Source organism: Xiphophorus hellerii, chromosome 11 (assembly GCF_003331165.1).
Source record: "Xiphophorus hellerii strain 12219 chromosome 11, Xiphophorus_hellerii-4.1, whole genome shotgun sequence".
Lineage (NCBI taxonomy): Eukaryota > Metazoa > Chordata > Actinopteri > Cyprinodontiformes > Poeciliidae > Xiphophorus > Xiphophorus hellerii.
In genome coordinates, this window is record NC_045682.1 from 17,825,772 (window position 1) to 17,844,647 (window position 18,876).

Genomic DNA, 18,876 nt, shown 5'->3' on the forward strand with positions numbered 1-18,876 from the left:
TTATGGATTTATCACAACTGGTACCATCTTCTTAATGGTACCAGAAGAGGGTACCATTACCATCTTCCAATATGCAATGGCAATATTGGATGATGGCAATATTGCCATTGCATAATTAGCTTACTAGCTTGGCCCTCTTCAGCAGTATCAACATGAATGAGTGGCTTGTTTCTCCCCTCAGAACACAGGAGGAATAAAGTTAGTTTGTTTCCAGTGTAAAAAATAAGATTACCGTACCGTATTTACTAATTTCTCTATTGTTTCCTCCTCTGTTATCTGTGCTTTCAATTTCCTAAATTTCAGTATTTGCTCTCTGTCTTTGATTCTATTTTTTATTCTAGATTTGAAGCACCATTACTGTGTAATCACTGCGATATAAATACCCCCGGTCCTCATCCAGGATGTGTTTTTAATCGAGCTAATTCATGAATTATTAAGCTTATTATTCAGATGTGTACTTTTGCTGGTGGTCAGTCTGCTTATTCACTGAAATAGAAGCTTGTCTCCATCTAGTGGTAAGCAGCACTAAGAGCAGAAGATGGGGAAAATTGTTAGTTATTAAAATATGAAACTTTTAAGAAGAATACTTCGGATATATGGTGCCAAAAATCTACCAAACCAGAGCTGTCTTAAAAACAAGTAGAACGAAACATCTTTTGGTCTTCAGAAGCTTTTATTTCAGGAACCTAGGAGTTAATTGGAAAAAATCAAACAAATTCTTGTAATTTTTCAAGACAACAAAAAATATGACTTTACTTTTGTACAATTCGTGTTAAAAAAAGGTAACACTTTATTTGACAGGGTGTGCATAAGACTGACATGACACTGTCATAAACATACAACGTCTGTTATGAACATGGAGGCTTTATGAATGTCTATAACTGTTGTCATGAAGTGTCATTCGGTAAATAATGACACTTTTAATACAAAGTTGCTTTAAAAGTTGCATTAAAAGTCCATTAGAAGTCCCAACTTTGTATTATTTTGTAAATAATGACACTTTAATGCAATGTTGGCACTTTTAATGGACTTTTAATGCAACCGTTAGAGCAACTTTGCATTAAAAGTGTCATGATTTACCGAATGACACTTCATGATAACACTCATAGACATTCATAAAGACTCCTTCGTGTTCATGACAGGTGTTATGTCATGTTTATGACACTGTCATGTCAGTCTTATGCACAACCCGCCACATAAAGTGTTACCAAAAAAAATCTCTAAATTGTTATGTGTGAGATACGTAGCCTGTAACAGTCAGCATCTCTCACACAACAGCACAGCCAGAGAAGAAAATGTGAGTGCCTGGAGGCTTCTTCACTTTCCTCTTCCTCATGCTTGTTAAGTTGGCCTCTATTTCTGCTGAATTTGCAGAGCCTTTCACAAAAGCTGACAGCTCCCAGCTATGACGCATGTATGCAGTACGATGTGCATGAATAAATATGAATAAAATGTGCACATGTTTATATTCTCCTGACAGAACAGTGAGTTTTCTCAAGTTTGTGTTTGGTTTATCTTCACTATTTATCACTGGTTCTCCTTTGTCTTACTCTGGTGTCGTTTTCTGTCTGCTTTCCTTCTCTTTAACGATCCTCACCCGTCACATTAATGGCTGGAAATTGTGCTGACTTTGAAATATAAGCCACAAACATAAGATTAGCTAACATTCACACTTTCCAGTGCTTGGTTTATAAAGTAAGGCTGATCTTTATAATATCATCTTGAATTTTTGCCATTTTTGCTTTGCATAAACAGTGATGATACACAAAAAAAATAAGTAAAACCTTCAACATGACGGCCTATAAGCAGTGAAACAAAATAACAGTCACCGTGGGTTATAGTTTTTACACTATAGCAAGTTAAATTTAGCAGCATGCCAACATCATTGCAGTCCTCAATCATTAAAAAATACAAACACACCTAAATTAAACTACATCTTTTTGCTTTCTTTCATGCATACGTCATTGTTTTAAAGCTACTGCACAGACTTTTCTGTAAAACCGTCCAAGATGATTTAAGATGAAGTTGATTCATCTATAGAACAAAATGCTGTGGCTAGATTTTTGGCAAAATTTTTTTTAAATCCTTGTTTAATAAATGTAAAAGCGGCTTAATTCGAAAATGAGCTTCTGATGACATCACATTATAAGTTGCTTTTGAGTGTTTTTGCTGTTTATTTTTGGCATTTTACTTTTCTTTTCTTTTAATTTCTCCATTAAATGGCTTCTGAACAGCTGCCACAAAACGGAGTGTTTTCATCTGTGAAAACACTGACTGCGTTTTGAGGAAATTCATTAAACAACAACAATTTTTGACTGTATTTGAATATCCAGTCCACAGATGGGAAGCAAAAACACTTTTATCAACAAAAATTCTGATTAAAATCCTAAAAGTATACTCTACGTGCATTCATCATGCGTAACTTTATATTCAACGAGAACTGTCTTTTGAAGCATCAAGTAAAAACGGTCATTGATAATTATGAAGCTTGCGATATATTGCAGTAAGTTGTTGAAGCTATGTAGACTGAGAGTAAAAATACACAACACTTGTATCAGTGCCAACAAAGAAAATAGATTAACTTAAGCTAGAAAAGTTAAAGGTTATGGAAGCATGGATATTCACACTAAGACCAAAAATAAAAAAGAAAACAGAAAAATAAGAATAAGAGACTGCATAATGAGATTAAAATTTACAAGAAAAATAATACTGCATTGCTGTTAAAAATCTATAAAATCGATGTGCATCTGAGTGGGATAACTTCAAAAAAAATGTTGGGAGAAAACAGTAACAGACTACACGAAATAAACAATGCTGTGCAAATAACAGCGGTGGCGTTTATTGAAATCAGACAAACTGCAGAATGAGACAGATTGCAGGGGTGTAAGCACTTAACGAGTCTGAGTTTGTGGATAGCAGTGATCATTAAATTTTATAACATCTGCTGGGAGGAAGGAGCTGTGATATCGCTCATTTGTGCGCATAGGATGCAGCAGTTCGTCACTGAAGGACCTCCAAGCTATTAAAATAAGTAATCTTTAAAAGTATTTTTGCGTAATTCATTCACATCCGGAACCTTCAATTTAAGCCTAATCAGCCTTAAACATTTGCTGCCTAACTTACAGAAATCCTGTTTAGCACAAAAATCAATCAGATGGAAAGATTCCATTTGGAATATTTAAACATTAGTACAAAGTAACTTTCTGAAGACGATGTCAATGTTTGCTTCAGCTTCACCATCAAAATCAGTATAGAGTCCGACTTTGGCATGAAAACATAAGAGTGAACTTAAAGGCATTGAAATGTTTTAAAATCTTTAGAAGTTGCTAATTTGCCCCAGTGTTGACCAGTGCCTCCATTCTTGTGCCTTTTCTGACGTCATCAATCCAAATAACGCAAAGGAGATTTTTTTCTTCTTCTTCCTTTCAGTGGGATTTGTGAAATTCTGTTGTGGACGTCTCATTTGTTCAACACCTAGCTGTGTTTTTATTGTAAGTGACCACTTGTCAATGAGACCAAAATACATCACCGGATGGTATCTTTAAAGCCCAACACGGAGCACACCCAGGAGCTACTTGATCTGCAATCAGAACCTGTTGTTTACGGGCCAGCATCGACGGCTCTGAGCAGTCCACTAATGAGATGATGACCAAAGGAGAAAAACTGTGCAGCGCGTAGCCATGCGAGAAAGGCAGAACCTGTTTTATGATGAGGAAGTGGCTTTTGACTGATGAGAGCGGAAGGCTGAAATAAAGAAGAAAAGAAGAGAACGCAGACGAGTGTCCCACCGTTGACTCTAAAGAGAACCGGCCTGCGCAGCCATCAAGGAAGTGGTTGGATAGCGTTTGTTGTGAGAGGAGGGGCGGGTAGAGAGGGGAGGGGCCGACCGTATCGACCGAGGTGAAACTGCAACACACACACACACACACACACACTGAACACACAGAAACACCAGGAAGCCCAGCAGAGGAAAGGGGGGGTGGGGTTGCGTAGGCGGGGCCCTCTCTCCCTTTCTCTCCCTCACCCTGTCGGCGTCCAGACGACTTGCTCCGAAGGGAAAATCCTGATGTGTCCAGGCGGGCCCTGATCCAGAAGCAGAGAGAGGAGAGGAGGTGGCAAAAGAGCGGACAGGAGAAGAAGGAACCATGGAGGAGGAAGAGGAGGAAGTGCTGGGCTACTTGGACAAGGTGCTGGAGGAGGAAGACGAGGTGTTTGAGTATGGAGATGGCGAGCTGGACCTCATCACTCCGATACATAAACAGTTCAAGGTGAGGTGAGGCGGGCGCTGGACAGCCGGATACAGGAAAAACACGCCGGCGATGCAAACACTTGAAAGCTGATCCACTCGTAGACTAACTGAAAGCCGTAATTGGAGTCCTCTTATGATGTGGCGTCAATGTGTTTGTTTTTGTGCTTGTGAGACATCTGTGCCGCAGCCGTGTGTGTGTGTTTGTGTGTGTGTGGGTGTGTGTGTGTGTGTGTGTGTGTGTGTGTGTAACAAAGCAGCTCCTCTGGAGCACATGTCTCCTCACTCTGCTGCTCTGTGAACACTTCTGATTTCTTCCCAAGCTAACTTCTGTCTGTGTGTGTGTGTGTGTGTGTGTGTGTGAACTCCTCTCTGCAGTTGAACTGTCTCACACTGCCACAATATCAGCTCTGTTATCTCAACCAGTGAGTACAGGGGTGCAAAAGGAACGTATGTATGGAGAATCCTTCTGTGTTGGGGAGGGAAAAAAATAAATACTTCCTTGCTTTCTGGATTTCTCATCTTGGTCTTGCTACACAGTAGCTCTTTGTACAGCGGAGGGAAAATATTCTTCGTGTCTTTTTTTTCTCCCCCCCTTCCAACTTTCTACGACGTATTCAACTCTAAAATGGTAAAGTGAGCACTTCTCCTGCACTTTAGCAAGTTTAGCCAGGGGTCAGGTCTAAATTCCATCCTGCAGTGTTTCAAAAGTATTCATACTGCTTAAACATACTCTCTTTTTGTCACGATAAATTGTCCTGGTAATTATGGCGATACTGTTGTTGTTTTGAGACCATTTTCAAGTAATATATTGATAATGGAATAATAATGCAAGTTTGGCCTCCTAAGGACCAATAAGCTTTAATTTTGTAAAGAACACTTATCAGTCGAACTGCAAGACATGTTATAAATAACATTTATAATATGTTATAAATAACATTTATAACATGTTATAACATTTATAACATGTTATAACATAATAACATGTTATGTTATTATAACATGTTATAATAACATTTATAACATGTTATAATAACATTTATAACATGTTATAATAACATTTATAACATGTTATAAATGTTATTATAACATGTTATAAATGTTATTTATAACATGTTATTTATAACATGTTATAAATAACATGTCTTGCACTTATAATAAAACATGACAAGCAAAGTTAATAAATAAAAACCTCACACACCAAAACCATAAATAAAATTGATTTGAATGTCACTGTAAACAAAATATTAATCATCAAAGTGGAAATGATAAAGCTCAGTGTAATTTATCACACGACTAATTGATTAATTACTTATTGCGACAAAAAACTTATGCGTTTTAATTGGACCTAATGTCATAGACCAACACAAAGTGGTGTGTACTTGTGGAGGGGAATGAAAATGATGAATGTTTTCAGTATTTTGTTTACAACTAAAAATCTAGAAGCTAAAATCTATTCGAGTTCAGCTCCCTGTACTCTGATTCATCTAAAAGAAATCAAACCAGTCATTTGTGAAATACTAAAAGCTTCAGATGTCAATAACCTGAGATTAAATTTCTTACAAGTGGACTCTATTTATCATTTAGGTAGATTTTACATAACGGTATCAGAGAATTGTCTCAGGCGAAGTTAAATGCAAATGCATGCCACACTTTTCAGATTTTTATTTCTAAAAGCTGAAAATAAATTTACCGATTTATTTCACCAGGTCTTTATTAAAAGAGCTTAGAAGGTTGTAGTAACAATTAAGCCTGTCACACCAAGCAGTAAATTAATTAATTGCATAATAGATTAAAATGAGCTCGATAATTTTAATTTGGATGATTATATTAGTTAATATTGTTGAATAGCCGACATTTTGAAATAAAAAAAATTGACAACCAGTACAAAATAGTTGGTTGCACTGTTTTTTAACAAAAGTCCTAACTGGCGCTTTTTGCCTGTTTTTCTCATCTAAGCTGGATGATTGATATGTTTTTAACTGTAATTTTATTTAGAGACTTCATAATTCATTTTAAATATTTCTGTTTTGCTTTTTTGGGATATTTAAAATGTTTCCTAGTTCCAATGTTGAATGTTCTTTAAAAAAAAAAAGTTATCTTTGAGAGCGTATACTTTCCATTATTATTATATTAGTTGAAAATGGTTTCAAAATGACAATATTACCGTTTATCGCAACAGTTTCTAGGATAATTTACCAGAAAAATGTATCCTAAGTAAACACTAAGCTCATACATTACAACCTTACTCTGTTGTTTGGGTCTGCCGTGTTCTGTTAAGGAAATAGAACCTGGTTCAATCCACAGAAACATCTGTTAGTACCACCATTGCTAAACAGTTAGCTGTGTCTTTAAAAAAAAAAAAAAAGACTCGTGAATCACCATACTTTGTGTGATAATTGTTCACGACGTCATCACAAACCACACCTTTGGTCTTCAGAGATAACATCGATGTCAGAGGTAGCCGGTAGTTTAGACGGATTTAACACGTAGAGCCAAAGTCGGGCCTTCTTGCCCCTGTCTTAGGGGAGGGCTGGTGGGCTAATATCATCGCAAAGATCTGACCGTGTTAATAATTAATCATCCTTTCTCCTCACTAGTTGCTTTTTGCAGATCTGTGACGGTACATGTGTGTAAACAGATTTAGAAACCCAGCCCAAAGAAGACTGTTTTTTTTTTTTTCATACAGACACAGCAGAAGATTTTTATTTCTTTCCATCCACAGAACTGACTCGTATCGCAGTGTTTTGTTTTTTTTTATCTGATATTGTGGTGCTGTGACATAAAGCTCTCCTATGTGGCACATTGATCAGGATTCAGGGTCATTTAAATATGCAAATGCAAAAACACAAAATCTTTCCAAGTATTTTTGGTCTAGTTTCTAGTGCACATATGTAAGCATACTTGATACGAAGATATTTTCACTAGAAACTAGACCAAGTTTCTAGTGGTTAGTGCTGTTTTTGCCTTCTTGTGAAAAAGACGTTTCACATTTGCTTCTTATCGGGTTTAAGACTTCTTTTTTTTTTTACTGACATGGTTGCACATTTTCTTCTAGGTTTGTATCTTGGCAGATAATAAAGCGCAAACCTTAAGAAGAAACTGCTGCCTAAAAGTAAAACTGCATGTTACTCAACTATCCTCACACTCGCTGGCTAAGGAATGGTTAATAAAAAGAAAGAAAATGTCCTGACCCAGGTTATGTTCTGTGGAAATATCATAAAATTGCGTTCCTGAAGGAAAGTTGGAAAACGGGGAGGAGAAACAGACCAAATTAGCTTGAGAGTTGAGGAAAAATGCACAGAAGCTCTTGCTACTGCTCTTCTAAAATTTGGAGTGCTGCCGCTAAGATGGCGCTGAATGTTATGCACACAAAAAAGACGTCAAAACATTCATTCAGATTTAAATGAACAGTTTGAAACGGATAAAATATAATCTAAAAATAATCGTTTCTTTTAACTGGAAACTTCATACAAACTAGAGGAACTGACTGGTATTAGACTTCCATTGCAACCTTCTTTGACATATTTACACCTTACATGTAGTATGTGAAGAAACTATGGATCTGTTATCCATATGTTTGGATAAAAGATCCAAATCATTTGGCAGCAATATACCGCCAGATATAAAATCAACTTTCTTCCAAGGCCGTTTAGACCAAAATGGCCTTGGAAGAATATATATGATTGTGAACACCATCTTTTTTATTTGAAAAGTTATGATTTTTCTGCACAACAGACCTAAACAGAAAGTATGCCATGTTTTGCTAAAAACATGATTATAGCTGCGACTTCTTTGACTCTGATCTCCATGTATAGCTGCAACCTGGAAGCTACGTGAGTCAGCTAAGTCACCATCGACGTTTTCAGATGAGGAAATCTTCTCGCTGCACAAGTTTTATGGATTCCCGTCAGGCTTTTGGTTCAACCACGTGTGTGTTCTTTATTCTGGTGTTTACCCGACGTCGTAACTGCTCTGGCACCATGCAGGAAATGAATTAAAGTCGTGGTCCTCCCGTGTGATGCCGGCATGTGCTTTGTGTCCACTTCATTACAGCGTCGTGTATTGTGTTTGCAGGGAGATGTTGAGAAAGGGCTGGAGATGAAGAAACTGGTGCTGTCTGGTTTCTTGGCCAGCGAAGAGATCTACATCAACCAACTGGAGGCCCTGGTGTTGGTGAGACACACATTCTCACACAGCTGCTCTGTGCGAACCTGTTTAGTGGGTCAGAAAATACTCAATCATATCGAGAGCCGAACCGCTGCCACTGCAGTTTCCTGAAACACGTTTCCCCATGCTGAAGCAGCGCAATATGTCATTTCCTGCCTTTTTATAGCCACACGCTGCCCTATGACCAGCATGGGGTTTCACATATGTCGAATTCAAGATAACCACTGTTTAGTAAAACTGAAGTCAATAAGTAAAGATGGAACATCAATAAAAGCAAGTTTTGTAGTGAGTTCACCAAACAGAGTCCAGTAAAGTTAAATCTGTCTGGACTTTTTAGTAGCTGCCGTCTTTGACGACACCAGCCAGACGTTTCACAACACAGCCCACTCTGTCTTTTTCCCCAAAGTCGCTGAGTGTCTCCAGAAGACATTTGCATCATGTTTTTTAGTCCTACTTTGTTTTTAATCAACGACTTTTATGTTGAAAACCTCAGTAGCAGACCAGCGCAGAATTTGTTTCTGCTTGTGTAGTCATTTACAGCCACTTTGAGTCTAAACCACTGTCACCGCAGGCTTACCCACGATGAGGGATTGTTGTAAAGTTAGCGACTTGACGCTATCGGCTGGGCTTCTGTAGACAGACATGTATTAAATAATCAACTCAGTCCAACTGTATTATGTCATAAAAAACATGATTTCAAAGTATTTATAGTTGAACTGGAAATTAACTAACTGCTTGGACTGGGTTTGAATGAAATGGATTAGTTTAATTTGATTCTAATTAACTTTAGCGATGGACACCTGTTTATCTTCTAAATTGCCTTTAGATGGCGTGTATGTAAATAAACTGAATTTAATTGATCTGTTTACTTTCAGTTCAGTTTAGTAGAGCCATATAACACCAGTTATTTTCTGGTGTTATATGGTTCAGTTTTAAATTCTTCACATGCTTATTCTGAAACAATACTGTCCTGATTGATCGATTGCTTCCTTCCTTTTCATTTTCTCTGATACGACTGCACAAACGACCCGATTACATATGTCGCTTGTATGTTTTAAATATAGAAGTGGGGGTGGCCATATGGAGTTAGTTTTACTGCGATATTTTGAGGTACGATTGTGACTTTTTTAGGTAGCTGGATAGTCGTGTCTGCTTGGCAATCATAGCTGCAAAACACAAATGGCGCTCTTGTAAAACATTTTCCTTAGGAAACCAGTCGCATAAAGCTGCTCACTGGCTGATATCCTGATGCGTCTCTAGTTCAAGCTTTTATGTTGAAAGACACTTTTTCACATCTTCTATGGAGACTACTAGCTATGCACTGTAACACTGTTTGGACATTTCAAATTATTTTTGATGATCTCGACTGGTCTAGTGAATGAACACCAAACTTTTTATTAAGTCCTTTCATTCTCATACTGTGTGCCTGTGGCCATCATGACCACTGTAGAAAAGCAGTGAGCTAGCCAGTCTGATGCACCTTCATCCAACCTCTGAAATCAGAAATACTCTGTCTCAAGAGAAAGCTTTTAAGTTCTTCACTCTTATCTGGACCCTCAATCCCAGCCACCAGAACAAATCTGCTCTCAAATTCGACATGGTCTTACACTCCATTAATTCAACCAGTGCCAGTCAACCAGATTTCTTTCTCCCTCTGCAGCCCATGCGCCCCCTGAAAGCCGCAGCCACGAGCTCGCAGCCCGTCCTGACCATGCAGCAGATAGAGACCATCTTCTACAAAATCCAGGACATCTTTGAGATCCACAAAGAGTTCTATGATGCCCTGCTGCCCAGCATACAGCGCTGGGACGAGAAGGTCACTGTGGGGCATCTGTTCCAGAAGCTGGTGAGTCTGACGTTGCCTCAAGACGTTAAACTGCGTGGGTCTTTTTTTTCTTTTCTTTTTTCTCCTCTTTGATGTTATCCACAGAGAACAAGAAAGTGGCTGTTAAAAAGAGAGTTGTAAGGCTTCTCTGAGTTGGCTGCCAAATTTAGACAAGTGATTCACCAAGTAGCTGTTCCTGTTTGTGTTCGTGTGTGTGTGTGTGTGTGTGTGGGTGCGTGTGTGTTCCTGACATTTGCAGAAATAGTCCAGCTTTCAGTCTAACACTTTTTTGGTTGTTGTTTAGTTCAGAAAGATTGGTGTCAGATTAATCATCTTTGCAGTGAATTTTGAAATATCAGGCTTTATCAATTTGGTTTAGTTTTTAAAAAGTAAACAATTAAACTGAGCTGCTTTACATGGATTGTAGCTAATCTTCTATTTGGTCCATAACAATGTGCCAATGTAGAATCCGAAATCCATTATAATCATTGAAAATTGTTGAATTCAAGTTATATTTTCAAGAATAATTTGCAGCAGTAAGCTCATATTTGAGTTCATAGAAACTGATTTTGTTTCTCTGCTGTTATTTTCTTACCTTGTCTTGAATCAGACGATTTATTGTCCTGTAGCTGTTTCGGCTAAGACCACGTTTCCTGAAGGTTCTGGTGCATTATCTGGGTATGAATTAATCAGATGTCTGTTCCATCATGGGAGATCCTGTGCTGTTGTTGCTGTGATTAGAGCAGAAAAAATGTTTTCCTGCTCAGTAACAGATTGTAGCATCTATTTTTCAACACGACTGTGGCTCAACTTGCTTCTGATTAATTGTTGCTTCTGTTAGCTGCCAGCTTAAAAAGCCAAGAATCCTCTTGGTGTTTACTACACCTGTCAACACATGAGTTGATGTCTTTTGTGTAGCTATCCAGTTATGGCATAAATCTGTAGTTCGTGTTCATCTTTCTTGGAGGATCAGATTTTTAGACACATTATAAAGTATTTCAGTCAGGAAATGGCTGTAAATCTATGATTGTGCCAAAAGTTATAGCCCCAAATTGATTTACTGGATGCCATATAAACAAGCAACATAAAATCTATAGAAAAAAAAACATGAAATCAACATAATGTTTTTATAACCTTTATGAAATCTGCAGTGTTGAACTTTTTTATATTTATTTACATTGTACACAAGCATTATAATGTATTGGGATTTCATCAGCAAAAAGAAGTGCATGGTTATGAAATGGAATTAATTGGATGAGTCAATTATTGAAATAATCGTAAACTAATTTAGTAATTAATTCACCACAAATCGCAGTATACAATTTCAAAAAAGGCCATTTGTTGAAAAAGTAACGTACTCAGAGCAGTAATTAGACCAAAACTGTTAAAAATATATAAATATGTTTAATTTAAGTTAAAAAAAAAGAAAAAAACCTTTGTCAGTAAATACTCAGAACTACTCAAGTGTTATACTTTTAGCTTCATTTGGTCCAAATTCACTAGAGCAGTTCTATGTTACTGCATTTCAGGCAATAAAATGTTTATTTTCTAATTAAAAAAGGCATTGACTTATTTGTTTATGAGAACCTTCTTAGAGCACATGGCATCAGGAAGTCTTGGAAATAGCAGGAAATTTTTAATAGAAATTTAGTGAAGTCTTCCAGTAAACCGAAAATGGACCATTGGTGGAAGATATTATGATCCAAAACACATGAAAAATCAACAAATCGTTCAGCAGACACAAAATCAGCTAAAGAAAACATACTCATGTATGAGAAAGGCTTAATTTTTGTGCATATTTTTCATTAAAAATGAAATGTGCCAATTTTTAAAAAATGTAATTAATTGATTAATCGTCAGAATAATCGATAGATTAATTGACTACTAAAGTAATTGCAAATTATTTTACACATCTTTACCAGGGGTGCCAGGTCATGCACATAAACCCAACTCCCTGCCCGGTTTTTGTCTTCTACAGTAAGAAAACATGGACTCACCTCATGCATACAGAACCAGAGGTGTGTGAACAAATGAAACGTTTATTGAAAGTGTCCCATCAGCCGATGCTTAACATCAGACCAAATGGTGCAAATGACTTCAAACTTTCCCTGTAGTGACTCTCTTCTGCTGGGATCACAGGAGTCACACCAGCAGGAGTCAGCTGTTACTGTAGTCATCAACTCCCATCTGTGCTGTTTAAATGTGCGTAGATGAGCATGTTGTGTGACAGCAAAACATTTAGTCGGAGTGGCAGTGTGAGAATACAGATGGCGGCGTAATTAGCTGCTATATGCATCCTGCTGCTCCTCATCGGTAGTGTGGAGTCCGCTGGAGCAGCAAGGAGTTCCAGGAAAAACGAGACAAACGCTAGCTATGCTTCCCAGTTATTTCACCTTTCTCACACAGGCTCCATGTTGGGAGTGACTTGGTTGGATTTTGATTGGGAGATAATTGTTTTAGTCGGTATGTTTTTAAAAACTGTAAACAATAAACAAAATACTATTTTCGACCTTCTGCATAAGTGGACAATATCCCGTCATTACAAAGAAAGTTAGGGCAAAAGCCATGATTTTCTCAAAAACACCCCAAAGTTATAGTTTTGTTTTTTTACTCTACAAATCCAGTAAAATCCTCAATTATAATGGGACAGTGGTATTTGCATGTAGATAAGACCTAAAGAAAAGAATAATGCTCCAAAACCTCAAAGTGTAAAGAGGCACTGTACCTACCCAGAGTTTATATTTTAGTCAAGATGTAGATCAAGAATTCCTCTCTGTTTGTTTACATTAAGTTTACACTTAATATGGGGCTGAAACAATTAATCAGATCAATTAATTGCATTAATCGTGATTAATTGATTATTGAAATCAACTAATTTCGTAATTAGATCATCACTAACTGGAGTATTTAGACTTAAAAAGGTAATTTGCTTAAAAAACAATACAGTCAGAGCAGTAATTTAACCAAAATGTTATAAAAAATATATACATTTCACATTTAAACTTTGTTTTTGGTAAATATGTTTTACCTAGAACTCCTCAAGTGGCGCAGCTTTGGCTTATCTATTTAGCTGCAGATGCATCCTTATCTATAACGATCAAAGAAACACTAATGTAATGCCATGTTATTGCATTTTAGGAAATTACTTTTTTAAAAAAGGGGATTGAATTATTTGTTCATTTTCATTTTCTTATGTATTTCTAACATTGTATAAAATAAACTCATGAGGTTAAATCTGTTGAATTTCCCAAAATCTTTTAGCCGATTAATCAATTAATCATCAGACTAATCGACTACTAAAATAATTGTTAGTTGTAGCAATAATTAAATGATGTTGAGTTTAATATGGTTGTGATAAGGATAGAAATGAACTATGGTGTGTCCCAACACGACTGCTGTTTTTGGATTCCCTACCACTAAGAGCAACACATGATCACCATCCATTCTGCAGCCATGGTGTTCAGTATTTCAATTTGTTGCTTGTTTCTTGTGTCTCAATTGGATCACAATCCCATAAATTGTTTCTGAAGAGATTGGCCAGTGAGTGCAAATAGCTGATTTTTGATCAGCAGGTCAAATGCTGAAACTATAAATAGTTGTTTATGTGTTTGTGGACAACACTGCTCCCACATTCCCTCATTATTTACCTGCCACTCTGACCGGCTGCGTGAAGTGTTGCAGTTTTCCCTGGAGCGCCGTGGGTTTCCTCCCATTCCGGACACTTTGTCACAATGTGCCGAATCAACGTGAATGACTGAAGAAATGTTGTGAATTTATATCTGTTTGTGCTTCCCACTCCTTCTATTTCTGGAAGTTTCTCTTCTCCTTCCAACGTTGCGCAAAAACTCACTTCTTTCTGTGATAATGAGGATTGAATCCTTATTTGTCTGGTTTTTGGGTTCAAATATTGAACTTATTGACTGAGTAAAAGCTTTTCTGTTCGTGCTGAAAAAGACCAAATGTGTATTGAAATGTTATGCGATAGAAAAGCACACAGTACTACTTATGACTTTCTTTCACCAGTGACTTTCTGTTTGCCACTTTTCCATCACATCCTGATTTATGGGGTGCAGGATTAATAATTATCGACCTGAGCTGTCGATTTCTGCAGCTAAACCTTTTCAGAACCTTATCCCCATCTAAATTATGTGGTACATTTTATTGCTTTGTTTACAGCTAACAAAGTCCTCTGACGTTTGTTTTTGCGACATGACAAAATGTAAAAGTTGCAGGGATTTCAATACATGTGCAACGCTTTGTGTCTAGAAGAGAGATGGGAGGAAATGAAGATAAGATGGGGAGTTTAGGAACAAAAGTAACAATAGCCTCTGATTCACTCTGTTCAGTTAAATCCACTCCCATTGCTTTGATAGAGTGCAGTCAACTCTCCAGCTTCTGCATTCAAGCTAAATTGCAGCAGAGTGCATATGTACGCACTGCTGGTCTGCAGCTTGTGTTACAATGCACACACGGTGCAGCAGAGTGGGGCTGCTAGTAGATGGGGAGAGAAAGACAGAGACTCTTTCAGTGAAGGGAAAGCTCATATCTACCAGTGGTTGGACATTAAGGGGTTGTGAAGGGGATTTGTTGACTGTTAGTGTTTATTTTTATTTACTTTTAAGCCTTCATGCCAGACAGGATGGTAATAATCTGTGTCTGTGCATCCTTAAAAAGTCTTAAAATCATCTAACAAAAATTAAGGCATTGAAATGTCTTGAACGTTATTTTAAAAAGTAAATTGGACTAAAATACGTAAATCACAGATCTTACATTTTTTTCTTTATAGGACTATTTAATCTCATATATTTTATGTAGTTTTATGTTTTTTTCTTTTCCTGTTGGGATTTTTATGTCAGGCAAAAATTTGAGTCGTACTCATATCTTCATTGCGTTCTGTGACTCAAGGTGATTGAGGCGCCTGGTAACTAGTAGTTACCGGGCAAAAAAAAAAAAAAAATTGACTTGAAATGCTTACTTGAATTTGACTACATATCCCTTAAGACATAAATAAAACTTTTTTTTCTGATAGTCCTACACCTTTTGGTTTCTTGCGGTCCCTTTATATTTTTCTGACTTATCTCTTTTTCCGTCCCGCTTTAGGCCAGCCAGCTGGGAATTTACAAGGCCTTTGTGGACAACTACAAGAACGCGCTGGAGACGGCGGAGAAATGCAGTCAGGCCAACAACTTTTTCCAGAAGATATCTGAGGTTAGTTGTTTTTTGTTTCTCTTTACAGTAAAAGTATCGGTGGGCAGACAAACATGTAACATGTCTGCAGCAGCCATTGGCTTATGTACTGTAACGTTTATTAAAAACTCTGTTGTGTGTGAACAACAACTTTTATAGGTTTCTACATCACTGATTGGACAGTAAACGCGTCTCTTGTTTGTCTCGGCTCCTACAAACCCTTCTCACTTAGGTGATGATGAACAGAAACAAAGAAGGGAAGCAAATAAAGTTTTCATTCAGAGAACAGCTGTTATGGGGAAATGTGCTCTTAGTATGAGGAACATGAGCTTACCTGTGTGAGTCATATGGTTGAACTATTTGACCCATACATGGACACATTAACAGACATGACAACAGTTAAAAGTTGCAGTATGTGACTTTATTAAAAACTATGTTATTTGCATATTTGTTAAAACTGTTACCATGTGATGACAGTTTGCAATGAGACAGATAATCAGTGAAAAGATCAATCTCCTCCACCTACACTCTGTGCTATTATTGACATCTGAAGAAATGCACCACTTCCGACCAAAAACAACCAATCAGAGCCAGGAGGCGGGTTTTAGCGCCGTCACTCAACATCACATACTCGCTGCTAAATGTGCTAATGGCGAAGAAACAGCTCACCGTTACAGGAAAACCGTTCATCCACCGTCATCAGTGGCCATGCTAAGTAGCCTAGCATTCAGAACGAGATCTGCTGATGGGGAAAAGTTGTAGCGTAGCACAAAGCAATGGCAGCATGAGATTGTGATTGACGAGTGCTAAGACCCGCCTCCTGGCTCTGATTGGTTGGTTCTAATTCACACTTTCTTTTCCCCCCACAGATTATCTGTCTCATATCATACCATCACAACATCATGACAGTTTCAAAAAATATGCAAACAGTATACAGTATGTATGTATGTGTAAATATGTACTTTCAGAATATCTCGTCTTGATTTTGATATGACTTGTTGCTGTTATTTGCTGTTAATCATGGACACAGAACTTACAGAGCAGAGTCTCTGTCATTGTGAGCATGGGGTGTGTGGTTTATTTTAGCTGTTCACACGAAAATGGGCCACAATCTTTAGAAATTGGCTGTTCAAAAGCATTTCAACATAACTTCCTGGCTGTGCAGCTGACACAACGAGCAGCAGTATACTAAAATCAGATGTGGGGAACTATGTTTACAAATTACTCAGGTCTTCTGGTTCTAGTCTGTGCTGTATCCCAAGAACCAGAACCAACATGGTGAAGCAGAATTCAGCTTCTATCCACTTAAAATTTGGGAATAAGCGTCTAGAAAACAGCAAAGCTGCTGAAACACAGAGTTCCTTTAAATCAAGCTAAAAAATCCATCTGTTTAGCATTGCCTTTTATTAGTAAATGCTGGAACATTGATACATATATTAGATGTATATTTCCTTGATGATTTTGATTATGGCATTTGAAAAAATTTAATGTTTTTTGGTTGTTTCATAATTGGTTACTATATTGTGTTTTAAGGTGTAAAGAACTTTGAACTGCTTTGTTACTGAAATGTACAATACAAATAAGCCTGATTTAAAAAGGAAAAATCCTTCATCAGGATCAGATTGAGCCATTCCTAATAAATATTACTCCCCACATTTTAAAGACTTGACATGTGAAAAGCTTGATGGATCATAATCATCAATTACCCTAAAACCAGACCTTGTTGATTTGAATTTTGGAAGCATATTTCACTATCTGTTCATGTGAACTGAGGCTGTTCTCTGAGCTCCTATCACTACTCTGAAGCCTCGTCGTGTTCAATGTCCTGCGGCTCTTGCGATCAATATTGTGCTAAAAATACAGACACGCTAGGTGTGGATGGACAAATATTTATCCATCCATCCATATTTTATACCTGCTTTATGCTCACTGGTTTGCACAGGGTAATTTCCACCTGTCATTGGGCCAGAGGTGCAACACAAACAGACGAGTACAAAGTCCAGCAACAAGATTATATTATATTTTAACCCTGTAGTTAGAAACACTGAAGAGAAGCAATATAAAATATTCCTTAACTGTGGTTTAGCTTCTAGTAAATGCTAACTGCGGTTGGCTGTGGAGGAAATCTCAACAAATTAATTTCCTCAAAAAGGAAGAGACTTCCAGTTGCACTTAATCCACATCCACTGATACAGGATGTAGACATGCTCTGATCAGGCCTTTCAAATTCACTTCACTTGACTTGCTAGTAGAGAAAGTCATTAATCCATAAAGTTCTGCAATTCTTAAGGGAATCTTTGAAGGTAAATCTCATTAGTTCTTCAGGTTTTATTACTTATTTTTATCTGATATGATTGTTAAACTCGATTTTTTATTTGAAACCATGTTAATGCAGAAAAATGTAAGGATTGTTTTCTTTTTCATGTTGCCCAACTGTGTTTGAATGAGACATTACTTTTGAACTGAGCAGAAAATTGAAGTATTATCATATTACCATAATTCATTCATCAAATGTTTCATTGTCTGCTTTTTACTGAAAGAAATATGCATCATAAAAGTACATTTTGCTGGTTGATGCAGTTAAAGACCAAAACAATGGTGGGAGTTCTTAAGTTCTTTGTTCTGATGATTTGATGAATAGAAAAAAATAAAATTTAACTTGCTCATCACAGATCAGTGCCAAGTAAGTACTGCACAGTGCGACATTACATAAAAACTGGTAATTGTATATTTCTTTTATTTCACTTTGGTCCTTCTTGTCTTATAATCAGTCCAGTGTGGTTCTAGTTTTTGTTAGCAGTTTAGTAAACATCTTAAGATTCATATTTCTTAATCATATTTTTCTTTTTCCCTGTTTCTGTCCAGACTGTTAGCGTGAAAGGACCCAAAGACTCCAAAGACTCCTCCACAAAAAGTTCTATGGAGGGTGAGTAGTGTGTGTTTCCTGTTCTTTTACGCTCCAGAGTGTGTCTATATCTGCCTGGGTTGTGAAAGGGAATCCAGTCTTGTCCTTCCTGCTTGTTTATGCAGCCGGTGGGCATCAGGAGTCAAACCGTTGTATGTGTGAACCTGCTCTCTCTCTCACACACACACACACACACACACACACACACACACACACACACACACACACACACACACACACACACCCACACCCACACCCACACACACCCCCACACACACACACACACACTCTCTCACTGGCTCGCTCCTCTGCTGCCTGTGTGCCTGAGAAGGGAGGCAGTGATCTGGAGCGGAGAGTCAGAAGAGCAGAAGAGGGATATGGCGGTTCTGCTGGTGCTCAGACTGTGTTGTAGCTGCAGATCCGGTAAAGACCGCATGAAATGAGCCACTGGACTTCAACGGAGTGTTATTTTTCTCTTCTTTTTTTCTTGTACCTCTGGGATCCTGTAGTTAATGGGTGAAATAGGATTGAGCAATGAAGTAG

General features: G+C 37.5%; 1 protein-coding gene across 7 annotated transcripts in view; it reads left to right on the forward strand.

Moving 5' to 3' along the window:
* Positions 1-18,876, forward strand: part of abr (ABR activator of RhoGEF and GTPase) — a 133,046-nt gene that overhangs the window by 48,304 nt on the left and 65,866 nt on the right. For 6 of the 7 annotated variants that reach the window (XM_032575608.1, XM_032575609.1, XM_032575610.1 and 3 more), the window contains exons 3-6: positions 8,324-8,422; positions 10,077-10,262; positions 15,342-15,449; positions 18,294-18,354. In XM_032575608.1, coding sequence (XP_032431499.1) covers positions 8,324-8,422; positions 10,077-10,262; positions 15,342-15,449; positions 18,294-18,354 — 454 coding nt within the window. Of the gene's footprint in view, positions 1-4,007; positions 4,269-8,323; positions 8,423-10,076; positions 10,263-15,341; positions 15,450-18,293; positions 18,355-18,876 lie in introns of those variants that run through there. The other variant, XM_032575615.1, reaches the window with a different exon arrangement.